The following is a 17,554-nucleotide window of genomic DNA, read 5'->3' as shown; positions in this document are numbered from 1 at the left end:
GAATGATTTATTTAATCTTATATTTCTTTCATCACATTCCCAGTGGGTCAGAAGTTCACATACACTCAATTAGTATTTGGTAGCATTGCCTTTAAATTGTTTAACTTGGGTCAAAACATTCGAGTAGCCTTCCACAAGCTTCCCACAATAAGTTGGGTGAATTTAGGCCCATTGCTCCTGACAGAGCATGTGTAACTGAGTCAGGTTTGTAGGCCTCCTCGCTCACACACGATTTTTCAGTTCTGCCCACAGATTTTCTATAGGATTCAGGTCCAGGCTTTGTGATGGCCACTCCAATACATTGACTTTGTTGTCCTTAAGCCGTTTTGCCAGAACTTTTGAAGTATGCTTTGGGTCATTGTCCATTTGGAAGACCCATTTGCGACCAAGCTTTAACTTCCTGACTGATGTCTTGAGATGTTGCTTCAATATATCCACAAAATTTTCCTGCCTCATGATGCCATCTATTTTGTGAAGTGCACCAGTCCCTACTGCAGCAATGCAACCCCACAACATGATGCTGCCACCGCCGTGCTTCACGGTTGGGATGGTTTTCTTCGGCTTGCAAGCCTCCACCTTTTTCCTCCAAACATAACGATGGTCATTATGGCCAAACAGTTCTATTTTTGTTTCATCAGACCAGAGGACATTTCTCCAAAAAGTACGATCTTTGTCCCCATGTGCAGTTGCAAACCGTAGTCTGGCTTTTTTATGCCGGTTTTGGAGCAGTGCCTTCTTCCTTGCTGAGCGACCTTTCAGGTTATGTCGATATGGGACTCGTTTTACTGTGGATATAGATACTTTTGTACCTGTTTCCTCCAGCATCTTCACAAGGTCCTTTGCTGTTGTTCTGGGATTGATTTGCACTTTTCGCACCAAAGTACGTTCATCTCTAGGAGACAGAACGCGTCTTCTTCCTGAGTGGTATGACGGCTGCGTGGTCCCATGGTGTTTATACTTGCGTACTATTGTTTGCACAGATGAACGTGGTACCTTCAGGCATTTGGAAATTGCCAGACTTGTGGAGGTCTATAATTTCTTTTGTGGAGGTCTTGGCTGATTTCTTTTGATTTTCCCATGATGTCAAGCAAAGAGGCACTGAGTTTGAAGGTAGGCCTTGAAATACATCCCCAGGTATATCTCCAATTGACTCAAATTATGTCAATTAGCCTATCAGAAGCTTATAATGCCATCATTTTCTGGAATATTCCAAGCTGTTTAAAAGGCACAGTCAACTCAGTTTATGTAAACTTCTGACCCACTGGAATTGTGATACAGTGAATTATAAGTGAAATAATCTGTCTGTAAACAATTGTTGGAAAAATGACTTGTGTCATGCACAAAGTAGATGTCCTAACCGACTTGCCAAAACTATAGTTTGTTAACAAGAAATTTGTGGTGTGGTTGTAAAACAAGTTTTAATGACTCCAACCTAAGTGTATGTAAACCTCCGACTTCAACTGTACTTATGATGACATCGTATTCTCAGTATAGGCTCTGTTACCATATCCATACTAGCATTTCACTCATGATAAAGTCCTCTCTCGTAAACATAAATGGTAGCGTCGATCTGTCATGATACAAAGGGATGTGTGAGATAACAAGCAGCATTAGTTCCGGTACTTTAGACAAATCCCGATTTTGCAGGTCTTAGCATCTTTCAAAATTCTTACGGGGAGGGGACGCTCGGCCCGTAACTTGCAAAGAGAGAGCTCTCCGTTCCGGTTCTCTTTCTATCTCTTCTCGTATGGACCTAGAACTTAATCGAGCATCTGGCCAATTACACAAGACTTTAGTTCTGGGTTAAGTAAGATTATTGATGAATGCTAGTGTGGATATTATTGGAACAGGAATATTGGAAGAGGGAACTAGAGATTATGTCACAGTCATGGACCCCGAGTGATGGTTAACACTGAGCTGTAACGTAAGGTTAAAGGTAAACGTACCGGTGTACTCTGGGATGGAGGCGGGAGACGAGGCCGTGGAGGCGTTCTCCCAGTCCTTCTCTCCATTCTGATTGGCCATTCGTCCCGGTGACATCAGCCTTGAGGGGGAGTGAGATCGGCTGTAGGGAGGAGAGGAAATTTGTTGTGAAGCATAACAAAACAATCTACATACCGGTACATAAACAGACAGACATCGAATTACACATTTGTGTTAAAAATAGGCCAATAATGAGGACGGGAGGAGGGGATAGTCAGGCAGCTTCAGATCCTTGTGGGGGGGGGGGGGATACAACTACTTATGGTTAACCATAGCTACCTGTGCAGTAAAATACAGCTTGTTGACAGTTAGTTACCTGGGAGATTTCCTGACGGTCAGTGTCCCGCTGTTGCCAGTATCGTTAGCCATTGAGGACAGGTTCATGGTAGAGTGGGAATAGACCTTGTTGAGTTTGGAGCCTAGTGTGAGTGAGTGAGAGTGAGACAAACACAGAGAAAACCCCATCAAAATGTGACATCGCAGTCTGAGATGCGCAGCACGACTGCAAACAACAACAAAAAACAACAAGGAACGCCCCCAGACTGACTCTGCAATGGGAGAGGAGTTTATATTTACCCATGAATCCCTTGGCGGGGCTGCGGGAAAGCACAGAGTCGTCCCGGAACATGGTCTTGGGTCTCTGCTTCTTCACGCCGCGCACCGTGGTGGGCTTCTGCCGCAACACCTTGTCCAGATCCTCCATGATCTTCAGCTGCTGCCTCCGCTCGTACTCCTGCCTGGTGAAGGTGTCTCTCCGCTGGGTCATGCTCTCTGATGGGGGAGTACCGGGGGTCCGGGGCCGGTCCTCACCACTGCCACCACCACCACACTTGTCTCCCCAGCCCTCGATGTTAAACCACTCAGGTCGGCTAGAGGTATAGAGAGAGGGGAGGAGAACCAATTAATCAATCAAATCAATGAATTATTCAAATAAAATAAGTCACACAGTGCTTGGCAGTAACCCGGACAAGAAACATAAGCAGCGCCATCTAGTGGATTTAGAGAGTCGACTGTTGGACAGTGCAGTACTGTAAGTGGCTTGAAAAAGCAACACACATCGCATGCTCTTTCTCTCGCTTCTCCTCCTGCTCCAGTCTGCGTCTCTTCATCTCCTCCGCCCTCTTCCGCTGTTTCTCCATCAGGGCTGCTTTCCTCTGGGCCATCTCGTCCTCCGGCCGCACCTTGTCATCCTGATGGCGGACACACACAGATACAGGATTAGTCAGGCTTAAACACACACACAGGCAAACAGACAAACACACACACAGTCCGACTAACCTTAAAGAAGAAGCCGACCCCTCCCTTCATCTCGGGTTCGGTCACGTCGCTCATGGAGTCGTCCATGACACTCAGGTCATCCTCGTCCCCGTCTCCGCACAAGGCCGATAGAGAAATCTCGATCAGGCTGCTGCGCTTGCCATTAAACATCCCCGCAGCCGGAATGTCACTCTCAAACGAGCACTCAGAGGGCGCCCCCGAGCTCCCTCCACCACCATGCTCCTTTCTCCCCGAGGCCTGAGATGTGGCGGTATCCAGGTCGATGCTGAAGATGCTCTGGTCCTCGTTCGAGCCGGCGTCCGACATGTTGTCATCCAGGGCCAGCGACAGGGCCCTGGGGGTGGGGGTTGGAGCAGGGGAGGGGATTGGGGTGGAGGCAGGGCTGGAGGCAGAGCTGATGTTGAAGGTGGAGGAGTTCTGGTCCCGGCACTGCCAGGGGGAGGCGCGGCGCAGGTGGGGGATAGTGTCCACATTCTGTGGGGGGGTGAGGACACGCGACAGGCCCGGCACTTTGAGGTCCTGGGGGCGGGCGTGGTGGTAGTGGGTGGCCTGGTGCTTGGGGCTCTTGGGAGGCACCGACTGGGCCCGGCGCTGGACCTGGGGCGACTTGGATGTTCTGGCGGGACTGGCTGCGTTGCGGCGGGACGACGAGGGGGAAGAGGAGGCGGAGGCGAGGTCGCGGGGGGTGGACGCGCGGGACATGCGGGTCGAGGGAGGGGCCGAGGATTTGAGACTGGGCGGGATCACCCAGGACTTGTTGCCGGCGGGAGCGGCAGGCTTCTTCCTGATGAGTTGGTTCTGTTGTTCGGAGAGGCGCTGCATGTCGCTCTGCAGGGAGCTTAGCGCTGCGTTCAGCTTTGAGACAGCATTGTTGTAGTCCCCTAAGGGCGCTGGCTGACGCGCTACCACCCCGGCCTGCTCTCCTCCTGGCCCTGCCGCCCCTGCACCCTTCTCCCTTCTGGGTAAGGAGGCCTGCTTGTTGTCCAGGTGTGATGGTTTGACGTTCCCCTCCTGCTCCAGTGAGAGGCGCCGTTTCTCCTGCTGCTGCACCTCCTGCTGCTCCTCATCCTCCATGCGAGCCAGCCTTTCATCTAGCGTCAGCCCCCTGAGGTCCTCCTCTGTGGAGGAGGCGCTGACCTGGCCCCCCTCCTCCTCCTCCTCTCTCTCCCCCACTCCCTGCTCTTTCTTCAGCTGCAGGAAGGCGCTCTTGCCCAGTCTCTGGCGGTGCTTGGCGAAGATGGCCTCAATACGTTTCTTCTGGGCCTCGATGGCCTTCCTCTTCTCGTCCAGCCGGGCTCCCAGCTCGGACATCTCGGTGGTCAATCCAGGACTCTTACTGGGGCTCTCCTCTGTCGACTTCTGGGGCTGGACCACCCAGCTGGTCATCGGAACTGTCGCTGCCGGGGCGACCGGTTCGCTGCTGCTGGCGCCACCGCTTTTAGGTGATACGCCCACTGTCGACGGTTTCTTCTTGCGCTCAGCGAAGCTGGTCATCCTCACGCCACTGTCCGGCGCGTCCGTCCCCCCTCCACAGCTTCTGGTGTGGACAGCAGGTGTGGCAGGCGTGGACTGGGCATTGGGGAGGAGAAGGAGGTCCTCAGAGGCGTCAGAGTCCACGCTCCCGTCCCTCAGCACCGAGTCGTCGTCCCGCGAGCCCTCCGAGGTGTGTCGGGTGCGGGAGAAGGGGGTGGAGGAGGGCTGCTCCCTGGGTGCCTGCGTCTTTCCCCCCATGGGGAGGTGGGGGTGGTACATCATCCCAGAGCGGGACGGGGCGGAGCAGCTGAGGGGTATGGGGTTAGGCGGGTGGGAGGGGTGAGCGCCGCGGCCGTTGCGTCTGGCACTGGCCGGGTCGTCGGGAGAGTGCAGGAAGAATCCGTCGGCCGCGCCGTCGGGGTGGAGCCGGGGCTCCATCTTGTCCTCGTTGTGGATGATCTGCAGGGCCTCCTCGATGGTAGGCAGCTCCCCATCCCCGTCCCCCTCTCCCAGGCCATTCTCCTTCAGCAGCATGGGCACCACGGAGGAGCTCTGGGTGGCCCAGGAACCTCTGTGGGAGCCGGGGGGGGCGGGGGGCTTGCTGAGCAGGTGACTAAGGTCCTCTGGGGGGGTGTAGGGCACGCGGGTTATGGTCAGGCCGGGGGCCACGTTATCAGAGCTGACCGAGCGGGTGATGGCGCCGCCCATCACGACGTCCACGTCGCTGTCCAGGCCAAAGGGAATGCTAAATGAAACGGCCGAGGACAGGGGACGACTGGACGGAGAGAGACGGGAAGAGAGAGAGAGAGAGAGTTTACTTACTGAAATGACTTCATTGAAGTAGAATTGACCCCAACCCTTTGTACTGAGATACAACTGAAATATGGAGCTAACAGAGAAAGAGAGAGAGAGAGAATTGACAGAGAGAGACAATGAGATGGGGCCTACCTGAAAGGCTTCTTGGTCCATGTTCTCCCAGCTCTCTCTACATGAGACATGGAGGCAGACTGAGTCAGAGACGCTGCACACATTCACACACAGTCGTCAACACAGACACACACAGACACCACCAAGACACACAGGCACTAGTCAGGGCATGCAAAGATAAACACCCCCAAAAAAAGGCAGAAAAACCTTCACATGGACCCACTGATAAACAAACGCAGACAACACAGTTATAAAAGACTCACCAGACCTGGGTGTGAACTTAAGTACCCGTTCTCTCTCAAACACCTTGAGGAACGTTTGATTGTGCATGCCTGCCTGCGGTCGCAGATGAACGGGGTTTGCACTTTCGGGACTATTCCATTGCTTTCATTGGGCCAGGCAAGCTCGTCAAGCAATCTGTTTTATTATATTATACGTGTTGTTTGATTGTAAATAAAAACAAAAACTATTTGGACCCGGGTGTTCTGCAGAGGACAGAAGTGTGACAGACATAAATGATGGGATGGGCGTTGCCCTGCTCTCACCTGGCGCAGGCCCTGGCGACACTGGTGAGGAGATGGGCAGGAATGGCTTCTTGAAGATGGAAGGAGAGCCGCTGAAATACGGACAAAAATTTGTTTCAAGTGTCAAGATGAAGTTTCAAGTTGATTTGCCATAGGTAATAAATAAATTGGAAATCTACTCACTCACCCGAGCTCTCACAATAAACTTTCCCTCTAAAGGTATCATTCCTGAGACAGATGACCACTGATATATAAATTATAAAGTTATGTTTGTGATTATGACTGTGTGAGAGCTGCTGTACCTGTTATTGCTCAAACTGGTTGGCTTGAGCGGTGCAGAAGCATCTGGAGCAAAACAAACAGTCTCATTAGTCAAATATCGACACTGCCATTTAGGCCTACGCAGGAATCACACACACAAGACTTGGGCTTGAATGTATCAAGCATCTCAAAAGTAGAAGGGCTGATTTAGGATCAGTTTAGTCTTTTAGATCACAATTATTTTGGACAGGGAGGACCTGATCCTAGAACAGCATCCTACTCAGAGTCGTTTTATGAATATAGGCCCTGGGGGTGTATTCAGTGAGGCGAAACGCTCCGAATATTGCAGATAGAAATGTAACAACTAGAGCTGACATAATGCCCTATTCTACTTGACAGACCACCACATCTGTTCTATAGGACACATTTCTATGTGAACGTTTTGTAACATTGCATCCTCCTGAACAGGGCCCAGGCAAACACTTACCAGTGGTGTTCAGTGGCTGAACAAACTCCGGCCTCCGTACCTCGAACCAACCCAGCAGCTCCGCTAGGAAACTCATCATGTTGACCTGAACATACCAGAGAAACAGTTAAAGGACCCCTGTAATGCCGTTTCCGATCTCCGTAACAATTCATTCCTGGATATCAATAAAGTTACATGCTGTAATAGTTTTATTACATGTATGGCATCCAGCGGCAGTTGGCCAAACACACTCTGTATAAGACAGTCTTTTAAAATGTTTATTTTACATTTATTTAACTAGGGAAGACAGTTAAGAACAAATTCTTATTCACAATGACGGTCTACTGGAGCACAGTGAGTTAACTGCCTTGTTCAGGGGCAGAACGACAGATTTTTACCTTGTCGGCTCGGGGATTCGATCTAGCAACCTTTCGGTTACTGGCCCAACGTTCTAACCACTAGGCTACCTGCTGCCACTAGGCTACCTGCCGCTCCAGTCTGAGGCAGAGACATATATTTAGCCACACATTTCTAAATGCATGGCTCTGAGGGCAAGACAATGTGTAGATCAGAGCTCTACAAACCTGTTTCTGGAGCGCTACCATCCTGTAGGTTTGTACTCCAACCCTAGTCTAGCGCACCTAATAATAATCTAAATTAAATCTGGTTAGTTACAACTGGGGTTGGAGCAAAATCCTACAGGGCTATATGGGCCCACAGTGAGGACAGGGGGGGGGGGGGGGGGGGGAGAGGTACCTGGAGCTCCTGTGGGGAGTAGAGCAGGTCCTCCAACACTAGGGGGCAGCAGCTCTTCAGACAGCTGTCACAGAACTCTCGGATCAGCTGCAGGTTGTACAGGCTGTCTTCCACCGCCATGGACTCCTTCATACACACATCTTGAAGGAGAAAACGAGGATCACTTTATTGTCCAACTACACGCGGAGGACCGATGGAAACTTGACTTCGCGCTTTATCCCAACCCCTCTGAAAAGTCACACGTACAGTTTGGAGAGGCTAGAGCCCCATTAAACACAGGAACGGTACAATGAGCAGGTAGTCAGGCCGTGGAGTCTAAACATCTAACACAGGACAATGAGCAGATAGTACAGTACGCGTAATGATACACTGCACACAGTAAGTTACTGTATTAAAAGGTAGTGTGGCTTAAACCTAGATGGAACCTGTGACATAGTAAGCTAGGCTTTTTAGTCAAACCCTCAGGCATGTACTATATTGTATTGGACAACCATACGCAAGTCCTGTGTTTTACTTTTGTATTTGCATACCAAATACTGTCACGCTCATTTGTATCATGTGGTTTTATGCATGTACGTACCCTCTAGCTGCAACAGGCCGGGGCAGTAGTAGTGTACAACAGCAGCGATGGCACAACCGTTGGAGAGGTCTTTGACTTCAGTCACCACCGGAAACGTAGGCTTCTGTTTAGACAGCGTCTTGTCCTTTCTGTAGCGGATCTTAGACGGGGTGAGAGAGAGAGAGACATCCTTGAGTGAGTACGGGAGAGTTGGGGAGACGTCCAGGCTTTACCGTTCAATGTGAGTTCAAGGCCAATGTTCTTAAAAAAAAAAAACACAGGTGGAAACATGCAGCACAAACAGTACATACACACACACGCACCCGTCAGGCTCGCGGATAACGTGACCAACAACATGCTCCTAGAGGAGAGAGAGAATAAAGGGGTGGAAGTGAAGAGAGAGAGAGACAGAACAGAGTACATGCCAAGGAAGTGGAGAAGAGAAAGGTGCAGCCAACCAGGCAGCAGAAGCCATGGGGACAGAGAGAATGGCTTGCGTCCCAATTGGCACCCTACTCCCTGTACAGTGCACTACTATTGACTATGTAGTACAGTAGTCTTGACTAGGGCTCTGTTCAAAGGGAATAGGGTGGCATTTTGGACGTAACCATAGAATAGAGTCCAGAGACAGAGACAGCGAGGGCTTTGTCAGTGGAAAGTAGGCCAGGAGAGAGAGTCTCGTCGGAGGAATATATTTAACCCAACCTGACGCAGGTAAACTATTCAGGTTCAGACTATTCAGGTTTTACACAATGACTGAACACAGCCAGCACAGTGTCAACACTGTCAGCAGACTGTAATACCTGGGGTCTGTTCAGGAGAGTGTAATGTTACACAACAGTCCCAATCAGATAGAAACGTATATAGTGTAAAACAGCTATGACTATCAGCCATGTTAGAATAGTTGTATTGGCACAGTTCATAGTGTTTCACCTCACATAAAAGGCCTACACCATAAGCTCATTACTTCTTACTCTATGGGCCCTGGCTAAAAGTAATCCAACAAATTGGGAATAGGGTGCCATTTGGGACTCAAAACAATGACTGGCTAGTGGCTAGAAACTAAAACCCCCCTCACACGTGGTCCTTTTTAAGACGGAGCCGACCAGACGGACTGGTTTCTAGCAGGAACGTTTTTTGTTTTTTTTACATTTCCAGAGCCCTGAGTGGATTACATGTGATTTATGTCCAACAACAACAATAACCTGCCCCTCCCTGTGACATCAGCCCAAGGAAATGTACAGCGGATAGGCCTAGTGCAGAGCAGTGAAGCAGTATGCCTGCATTCTCATATTGTACCAACAGGGGGAGAGGCAGGGAGAGAAAAACAGAACAGACCTTTCATTCGAAAATCTAACAAGAGCGAGAATATGAAGACGGAGAGAAAGATAAGGAATGATGCAACAGAGGAGGAGAAGAAAGAGGAGAAACTTACAGGGACAAGTTTCCAGTACCAGCGAGTGGGACACTGTCAGAGAGGAGGAAAGAGGACAGAGAAAGAGGAAAGCGGGGAAGGAGAAGACAGGTGGAGAGGAGAGGATACTATATGTATTAAGGCTACTTTAATAGGATAGTTATGAGGAAAAAGACAGTTTTGAAGAGGATATATATATATATATATATAGCCTAAAAATTATACAACCAGTGAGCATTATGTTGAGATACTGGTAACGGCAAAATAAAAGGAAACACTTGTGTAAATGAGGGATACGAAAGCAGGTGCTTCCACACAGGTGTGTTTCCTGAGTTAATTAAGCCATTAAAACATCCTATCGTGCTTAGGGTCATGTAGAAAAATGCCCAGTTGCCCATTATTTTGGCTACCATGGCTAGAAGACATCTCAGTGACTTTGAAAGAGGAGTCTCAAAGGGAGAATAGGGGGTTTAAAGGCTTGTGTGTGTGTGTGTGTGTGTGTGTGTGTGTGTGTCACCAGATCTCAACCCAGTTGAACACTTATGGGAGATTCTGGAGCGGTGCCTGAGACAGCATTTTCCATCACCATCAACAAAACACCAAATGATGGAATATCTCGTGGAAGAAGTCTCGCATCGCTCCAAACGCTCCAAGGATCTATGCCAAGGCTCATTGAAGCGGTTTCAGCGGCTCGGGGTTTCCTTTACTTTGGTAACTACCTGCACAAGCACCAGATTACTAGGAAGATTGCATGTATAGTGTGTGCGTAGGAGACTGACTATAAACTGTCACGATAAAGTAGAAATATCTTACATGCACACACGGTATAAAACATGCTTGTTCACAGGAAATGTTTACGTCAGAGTGTTTTAATAGTATGTAATCCACGCGATTAATGTACATGTATTACACAATGTGTTGTGTAATGTGAGTGCTGTTGACATAAATACTGCATGCATCCTCAATGGCACCATATTCCGTACATAGTGGACTACTTTTGACCAGGGCCCATAGGGCTCTATACAGATGCACTATATAAGGAATAGGACGCAATTTTGGACACAATCCCTGTGTAGTACAGGTGTAGTGTAATACTTACTGAAGGCTGGACAGGCTGTGGCTCTGTGCTGTCCTGAGACGGGTCACCCTGTGCACCCTCTGTTTGCTCTCTCAGCTTCTGATTCAACTGGGGGGGGGGGGGGGGGGAGCCACAAGTTATAAGTCTGTATATTTTGTACTCCGATATAAATTAGGTTATGAAATCCTGACTCAGCGACAGAGAGTGAGACAGAGAGAGACAGAGAGTCCTCCCTGTCCTTGTCCTCACCCCATTCACCCAGTGGAGCAGGGTGTCCTCCCAGCTGGCTCCTCCCACTCCACCCAGAAGCTCCTCCCCTGTCGCAGCACCAGCCATCCTCACTGCGCTCACCGTCTCCATGGCGCCCACCGACATCAGGGCATCCATCACCGCCAGGTGGGCACTCTGCACCAATCACAGCAAAGAGAACAGGGAACTGTCAGCATTGGAACAGTCAGGGGAGGTAGCTGCGGGATTGGCTGTCCGCCCACCAAACCCAGACGACATTGAATACAGCATCCATCAATTATGGCTAATGCAATAATGGTGGGTAGCAGCACTAACATTCAGGCTGTGTCCCAAACGGCACCCTATCCCCTGTATCGTGCGCTACGTTTGACCAGAGCCCATAGGGTTGAATCAAAGGCCCTGTTCAATGTAGTGCACTATTTAGGGAAGCGGGTGTCATTTGGGCCACAGCCTCGGACTGCTCTGAAAGAGCATGGTCCATGTTAATATGGCAGAGCTGGCGAGATGAGATCACACCAGGCTGCAGTATGTAGTATGTATGGCAGGTTGTCAGGTCAACACCACATCCAGCCACTAGGGGACTCCAAGAACCACAGCTCTGAGTCAGCAGAAAGCATGGCGGTGACCACACCAGAGAGAGGAGAAAGAGAGAGAGAGCAGGAGAGCAAAGAGAGAGAAGAAAAAAAAGAGAAAGCTTGTCTGAGTGAACTTTGGAACATCTGTGCTGTCACGATAACAGCCCTTTTTACTCTGTGTACTCCCTCTCTGCCCCTTCACGGTATACCTTCTCTCTTTCCTCCTCCTAGTCATTCCCTCTTCTCCCTTCTAATCATTGTGTGTGTGGCGCGTTTTCTCCCTCCTCTCTGCTAGGAGATATGGCAGCATGACTCACGGACGACAGGTTACAGGATAACGTTGTGTACAGTGCCTCTAGGGCTGCGCAGGATACAGTTTGGTTCTGTACAGCGTTGTTTTGTAATCAACTCACTAGGGATGGCTCAGTGAGAGAGATGCACAAACCCCAGAAATCCTGTGGCGCAGTGTGCGTGCACACACACACACACACACTAGAATGTGCGTAAAACTAAATCACACACAAAACCCCTTCTTTCACACCAACACAACCATAAAACATACAGTATCAATTTACACAACATAAAAAAGGGCACAACAATAGCTTCCCCCGTCACATCCCAAACTAAAACGGGCGTATTTCCAGCCAACCCCCAATGCAGGGCCCATTGCTTCTGTTCCTCTCCTTCTCTCCTTGCCCAAAATCATGACAGTGCCTTTCTCCAAGCTAGTTAGAGCCCCAGAACCTTTTCTCATAGCCAAACCTATTAGTGCCTTTAGTTCTCATGGCCAAACCCATTACATTGCGCTCTCATGGCCCAAGCCCATTAAAACACACCAAAAACATGATCAGCTCACTCAGAGGAGAGCTCCTTAGCTCCCATAAGAGGGTTAGCTCGTTATCGGTCTACTGCTGCATCCCTCCATGCTTGCCATGGGGCTAGGTCAGGGATGGGTAACTGATGGTGTTGGGGCCCCCCCAAAAAATCGGAAGTCATCATGAGAGTTCTGCGTAGACAAGAACAGCCTTTGACCCAGTTAGTACAGTCAAAGATTTGTATAACTAAACCCAGATAGACGACAGACTGTCGTTTCCAATGGGAACAAATGAGTCATAGTTGCCAGAACAAGCAAGGAGGTTGGCAGAGCCAAGCACGAGCTAGCGAGATCCTATTGGCGCATTCTAGCATGTATCTGCATATTTCCATTAGGGAACGCCTCCTCTGAAGTGCGCGTGTGCAATAACTCAATTCGCTTTTGCACTCCTAAACAACGTGATTTTTTAAAACTTTTGCAAAGGGTAAAGTCTACAAAACTTAGTCCACTCTGGACATAACAGATTCTAGTTTTGGGAACAGAAAACTGTATTGAAATCAAATGTTTCAGCGATAAGAAAATGTGCAGATTGTCACCCAAAATCCATCTCGTTTCATTTTCTCTCACTGCCGGCCAGTGGACTTCCTCTCACTACCATATTTGGCAGTGGGTGGAAACGCTAAGGGGATGCTTCACATTTATACATCCAGTGAAATATCTCTCTCATTGTTCCCATCTGTGGTAAAGTCTAGAACTGTTCATAGAAACACAATGCTCTGACCTAATCAAACCAGGGCCAGTGAAGGAGAGTGCAAGTTAGAGAGTCTGGAGGGTTGGATTTAGATAAGTGCTCTTAGGGTTATCAGTAGGTCTCAAGGACAGATAGACAGACAGAAAAACAGACAGCAGGGCAGACAGAGACAGACGCAGAAAGAAACAGATAGCTTAGTGTGCAGACAGCCAGGCAGACAAGCAGTGTTAGTCAAGCCTGGAAAGCACAGCATTTAGTCAAATCAAATACAATTTTATTTGTCACATGTGCCGAATACAACAGGTGTACACCTTACAGTGAAATGCTTACTTACAAGCTCTTAACCAACAATGCAGTTAAGAAAAATATAAAAAAAAATGTCAAATTAAATACAACATAATTAAAGAGAAGCAGTAAAATAACAATAGCGAGGCTATATACAGGGGGTACCGGCACAGAGTCAATGTGCGGGGGCACCGGTTAGTCAAGATAATATGTACATGTACAGTGGGGAGAACAAGTATTTGATACACTGCCGATTTTGCAGGTTTTCCTACTTACAAAGCATGTAGAGGTCTGTCATTTTTATCATAGGTACACTTCAACTGTGAGAGACGGAATCTAAAACAAAAATCAAGAAAATCACATTGTATGATTTTTAAGTAATTAATTTGCATTTTATTGCATGACATAAGTATTTGATACATCAGAAAAGCAGAACTTAATATTTGGTACAGAAACCTTTGTTTGCAATTACAGAGATCATACGTTTCCTGTAGTTCTTGACTAGGTTTGCACACACTGCAGCAGGGATTTTGGCCCACTCCTCCCTACAGATCTTCTCCAGATCCTTCAGGTTTCGGGGCTGTCGCTGGGCAATACGGACTTTCAGCTCCCTCCAAAGATTTTCTATTGGGTTCAGGTCTGGAGACTGGCTAGGCCACTCCAGGACCTTGAGATGCTTCTTACGGAGCCACTCCTTAGTTGCCATGGCTGTGTGCTTCGTGTCGTTGTCATGCTGGAAGACCCAGCCACGACCCATCTTCAATGCTCTTACTGAGGGAAGGAGGTTGTTGGCCAAGATCTCGCGATACATGGCCCCATCCATCCTCCCCTCAATACGGTGCAGTCGTCCTGTCCCCTTTGCAGAAAAGCATCCCCAAAGAATGATGTTTCCACCTCCATGCTTCACGGTTGGGATGGTGTTCTTGGGGTTGTACTCATACTTCTTCTTCCTCCAAACACGGCGAGTGGAGTTAGACCAAAAAGCTCTATTTTTGTCTCATCAGACCACATGACCTTCTCCCATTCCTCCTCTGGATCATCCAGATGGTCATTGGCAAACTTCAGACGGGCCTGGACATGCGCTGGCTTAAGCAGGGGGACCTTGCGTGCGCTGCAGGATTTTAATCCATGACGGCGTAGTGTGTTACTAATGGTTTTCTTTGAGACTGTGGTCCCAGCTCTCTTCAGGTCATTGACCAGGTCCTGCCGTGTAGTTCTGGGCTGATCCCTCACCTTCCTCATGATCATTGATGCCCCACGAGGTGAAATCTTGCATGGAGCCCCAGACCGAGGGTGATTGACCGTCATCTTGAACTTCTTCCATTTTCTAATAATTGCGCCAACAGTTGTTTCCTTCTCACCAAGCTGCTTGCCTATTGTCCTGTAGCCCATCCCAGCCTTGTGCAGGTCTACAATTTTATCCCTGATGTCCTTACACAGCTCTCTGGTCTTGGCCATTGTGGAGAGGTTGGAATCTGTTTGATTGAGTGTGTGGACAGGTGTCTTTTATACAGGTAACGAGTTCAAACAGGTGCAGTTAATACAGGTAATGAGTGGAGAACAGGAGGGCTTCTTAAAGAAAAACTAACAGGTCTGTGAGAGCCGGAATTCTTACTGGTTGGTAGGTGATCAAATACTTATGTCATGCAATAAAATGCAAATTAATTATTTAAAAATCATACAATGTGATTTTCTGGATTTTTGTTTTAGATTCCGTCTCTCACAGTTGAAGTGTACCTATGATAAAAATGACAGACCTCTACATGCTTTGTAAGTAGGAAAACCTGCAAAATCGGCAGTGTATCAAATACTTGTTCTCCCCACTGTAGGTAGAGTTATTAAAGTAACTATGCATAGAAAATAAACAGAGTAGCAGCAGCGTAAAATAGGGGGGGGGGGCAATGCAAATGGTCTGTTTATAAGCCTTTTGGAACTAGACTTGGCGCTCTAATACCTCTTGCCGTGCGGTAGCAGAGAGAACAGTCTATGACTAGGTAGGCTGGAGTCTGACCATTTCTAGGGCCTTCCTGACACCGCCTGTTATAGAGGTCCTGGATGGCAGGAAGCTTGGCCCCAGTGATGTACTGGGCCGTACCCACTACCCTCTGTAGTGCCTTGCGGTGAGGAGGCCGAGCTGTTGCCATACCAGGCAGTGATGCAACCAGTCAGGAAGCTCTCGATGGTGCAGCTGTAGAACTTTTGAGGATCTGAGGACCCATGCCAAATCTTTTCAGTCTCCTGAGGGGGAATAGGTTTTGTCGTGCCCTCTTCACGACTATCATGGTATGCTTAGACCATGTTAGTTTGTTGGTGATGTGGACACCAAGGAACTTGAAGCTCTCAACCTGTTCCACTACAGCCCCGTCAATGAGAATGGGGGAGTGCTCGATCCTCCTTTTCCTGTAGTCCACAATCATCTCCTTTGTCTTGATCACGTTGAGGGAGAGGTTGTTGTCCTGGCACCACACGACCAGGTCTCTGACCTCCCTATAGGCTGTCTCGTCATTGTCGGTGATCAGGCCTACCACTGTTGTGTCATCGGCAAACTTAATGATGGTGTTGGAGTCGTGCCTGGCCGTGCAGTCATACAGACTCAGTCAAGGACAGGATGAAAATGTCAGTGGAGACACTTGCCAGTTGGTCAGCGCATGCTTGGAGTACACGTCCTGGTAATCCGTCTAGGTCCTGCGGCCTTGTGAATGTTGACCTGTTTAAAGCTCTTACTCACATTGGCTATGGAGAGCGTGATCACACAGTCGTCCCGAAAAGCTGATGCTCTCATACATGTTTCAGTGTTACTTGTCTCAGATCGAGCATAGAAGTAATTTAGCTTGTCTGGTAGGCTCGTGTCACTGGGTAGCTCACAGCTGTGCTTCCCTTTGTAGTATGTAATAGTTTGCAAGCCCTGCCACATCCGACAAGCCCGGGGCAGGTGTAGTACGATTCGATCTTAGTCCTGTATTGACGCTTTGCATTTTTGATGGTTCGTCGGTGAGCATAGCGGGATTTCTTATAAGCTTCCGGGTTCGAGTCCCGCTCCTTGAAAGCGGTAGCTCTACCCTTTAGCTCAGTGCGGATGTTGCCTGTAATCCATTGCTTCTGGTATGTACGTACAGTCACTGTGGGGACGACGTCATCGATGCACTTATTTATGAAGCCAGTGACTGATGTGGTGTACTCCTCAATGCCATCGGGAGAATCCGGGAACATATTCCAGTCTGTGCTAGCAAAACCGTCCTGTACAGTTGAAGTCGGAAGTTTACATACACTTAGGTTGTAGACATTAAAACTCATTTTTCAACCACTCCACAAATTTCTTGTTAACAAACTATAGTTTTGGCAAGTGGGTTAGGACATCTACTTTGTGCATGATACAAGTAATTTTTCCAACAATTGTTTACAGACAGATTATTTCACTTATAATTCACTGTATCACAATTCCAGTGGGTCAGAAGTTTACATACACTAAGTTGACTATGCCTTTAAACAGCTTGGAAAATTCCAGAAAATTATGTCATGGCTTTAGAAGCTTCTGATAATTTGAGTCAATTGGAGGTGTACCTGTGGATGTATTTCAAGGCCATACCTTCAAACTCAGTGCCTCTTTGCTTGACATCATGGGAAAAACAAAATAAATCAGCCAAGACCTCCACACGTCTGGTTCATCCTTGGGAGCAATTTCCAAACGTCTGAAGGTACCACGTTCATCTGTACAAACAATAGTACACAAGTATAAACACCATGGGACCACGCAACTGTCATACCGCTCAGGAAGGAGACGTGTTCTGTCTCCTAGAGCTGAACGTACTTTGGTGCGAAAAGTGCAAATCAATTCCAGAACAACAGCAAAGGACCTTGTGAAGATGCTGGAGGAAACAGGTACAAAAGTATCTATATCCACAGTAAAACGAGTCCTATATCGACATAACCTGAAAGGCCGCTCAGCAAGGAAGAAGCCACTGCTCCAAAACCGGCATAAAAAAGCCAGACTACAGTTTCAAACTGCTCATGGGGACAAAGATTGTGCTTTTGGGGGAAATGTCCTCTGGTCTGATGAAACAAAAATAGAACTGTTTGGCCATAATGACCATTGTTATGTTTGGAGGAAAAAGAGGGATGCTTGCAAGCCGACCACCACCATCCCAACCGTGAAGCACGGGG

The 17,554-nt window shown here is 48.3% G+C and overlaps 1 protein-coding gene across 3 annotated transcripts in view; it reads right to left on the bottom strand.

Annotated features, from left to right (window-relative positions):
• The window catches only part of camsap3 (calmodulin regulated spectrin-associated protein family, member 3), a 59,421-nt gene that overhangs the window by 4,506 nt on the left and 37,361 nt on the right, over positions 1–17,554 (bottom strand). The window contains exons 3-16 of one of the 3 annotated variants that reach the window (XM_071410978.1): positions 10,969–11,124; positions 10,741–10,827; positions 9,663–9,695; positions 8,249–8,387; positions 7,669–7,808; positions 6,934–7,018; positions 6,488–6,530; positions 6,207–6,277; positions 5,683–5,755; positions 3,262–5,509; positions 3,040–3,173; positions 2,560–2,852; positions 2,300–2,402; positions 1,947–2,065 (exon numbers count right to left, since the gene is read on the bottom strand). In XM_071410978.1, the coding sequence (XP_071267079.1) occupies positions 1,947–2,065; positions 2,300–2,402; positions 2,560–2,852; positions 3,040–3,173; positions 3,262–5,509; positions 5,683–5,755; positions 6,207–6,277; positions 6,488–6,530; positions 6,934–7,018; positions 7,669–7,808; positions 8,249–8,387; positions 9,663–9,695; positions 10,741–10,827; positions 10,969–11,124 (3,724 nt within the window). The remainder of the gene's footprint in view (positions 1–1,946; positions 2,066–2,299; positions 2,403–2,559; positions 2,853–3,039; positions 3,174–3,261; positions 5,510–5,682; positions 5,756–6,206; positions 6,278–6,487; positions 6,531–6,933; positions 7,019–7,668; positions 7,809–8,248; positions 8,388–9,662; positions 9,696–10,740; positions 10,828–10,968; positions 11,125–17,554) is intronic. The other 2 variants (XM_071410996.1, XM_071410987.1) reach the window with 2 other exon arrangements.

This window comes from Salvelinus alpinus, chromosome 1, assembly GCF_045679555.1.
Source record: "Salvelinus alpinus chromosome 1, SLU_Salpinus.1, whole genome shotgun sequence".
In the NCBI taxonomy this organism is placed as follows: Eukaryota; Metazoa; Chordata; class Actinopteri; order Salmoniformes; family Salmonidae; genus Salvelinus; species Salvelinus alpinus.
The sequence above is the reverse complement of the archived record's forward strand: the minus strand, read 5'-3'. Positions and strand labels throughout refer to the sequence as shown.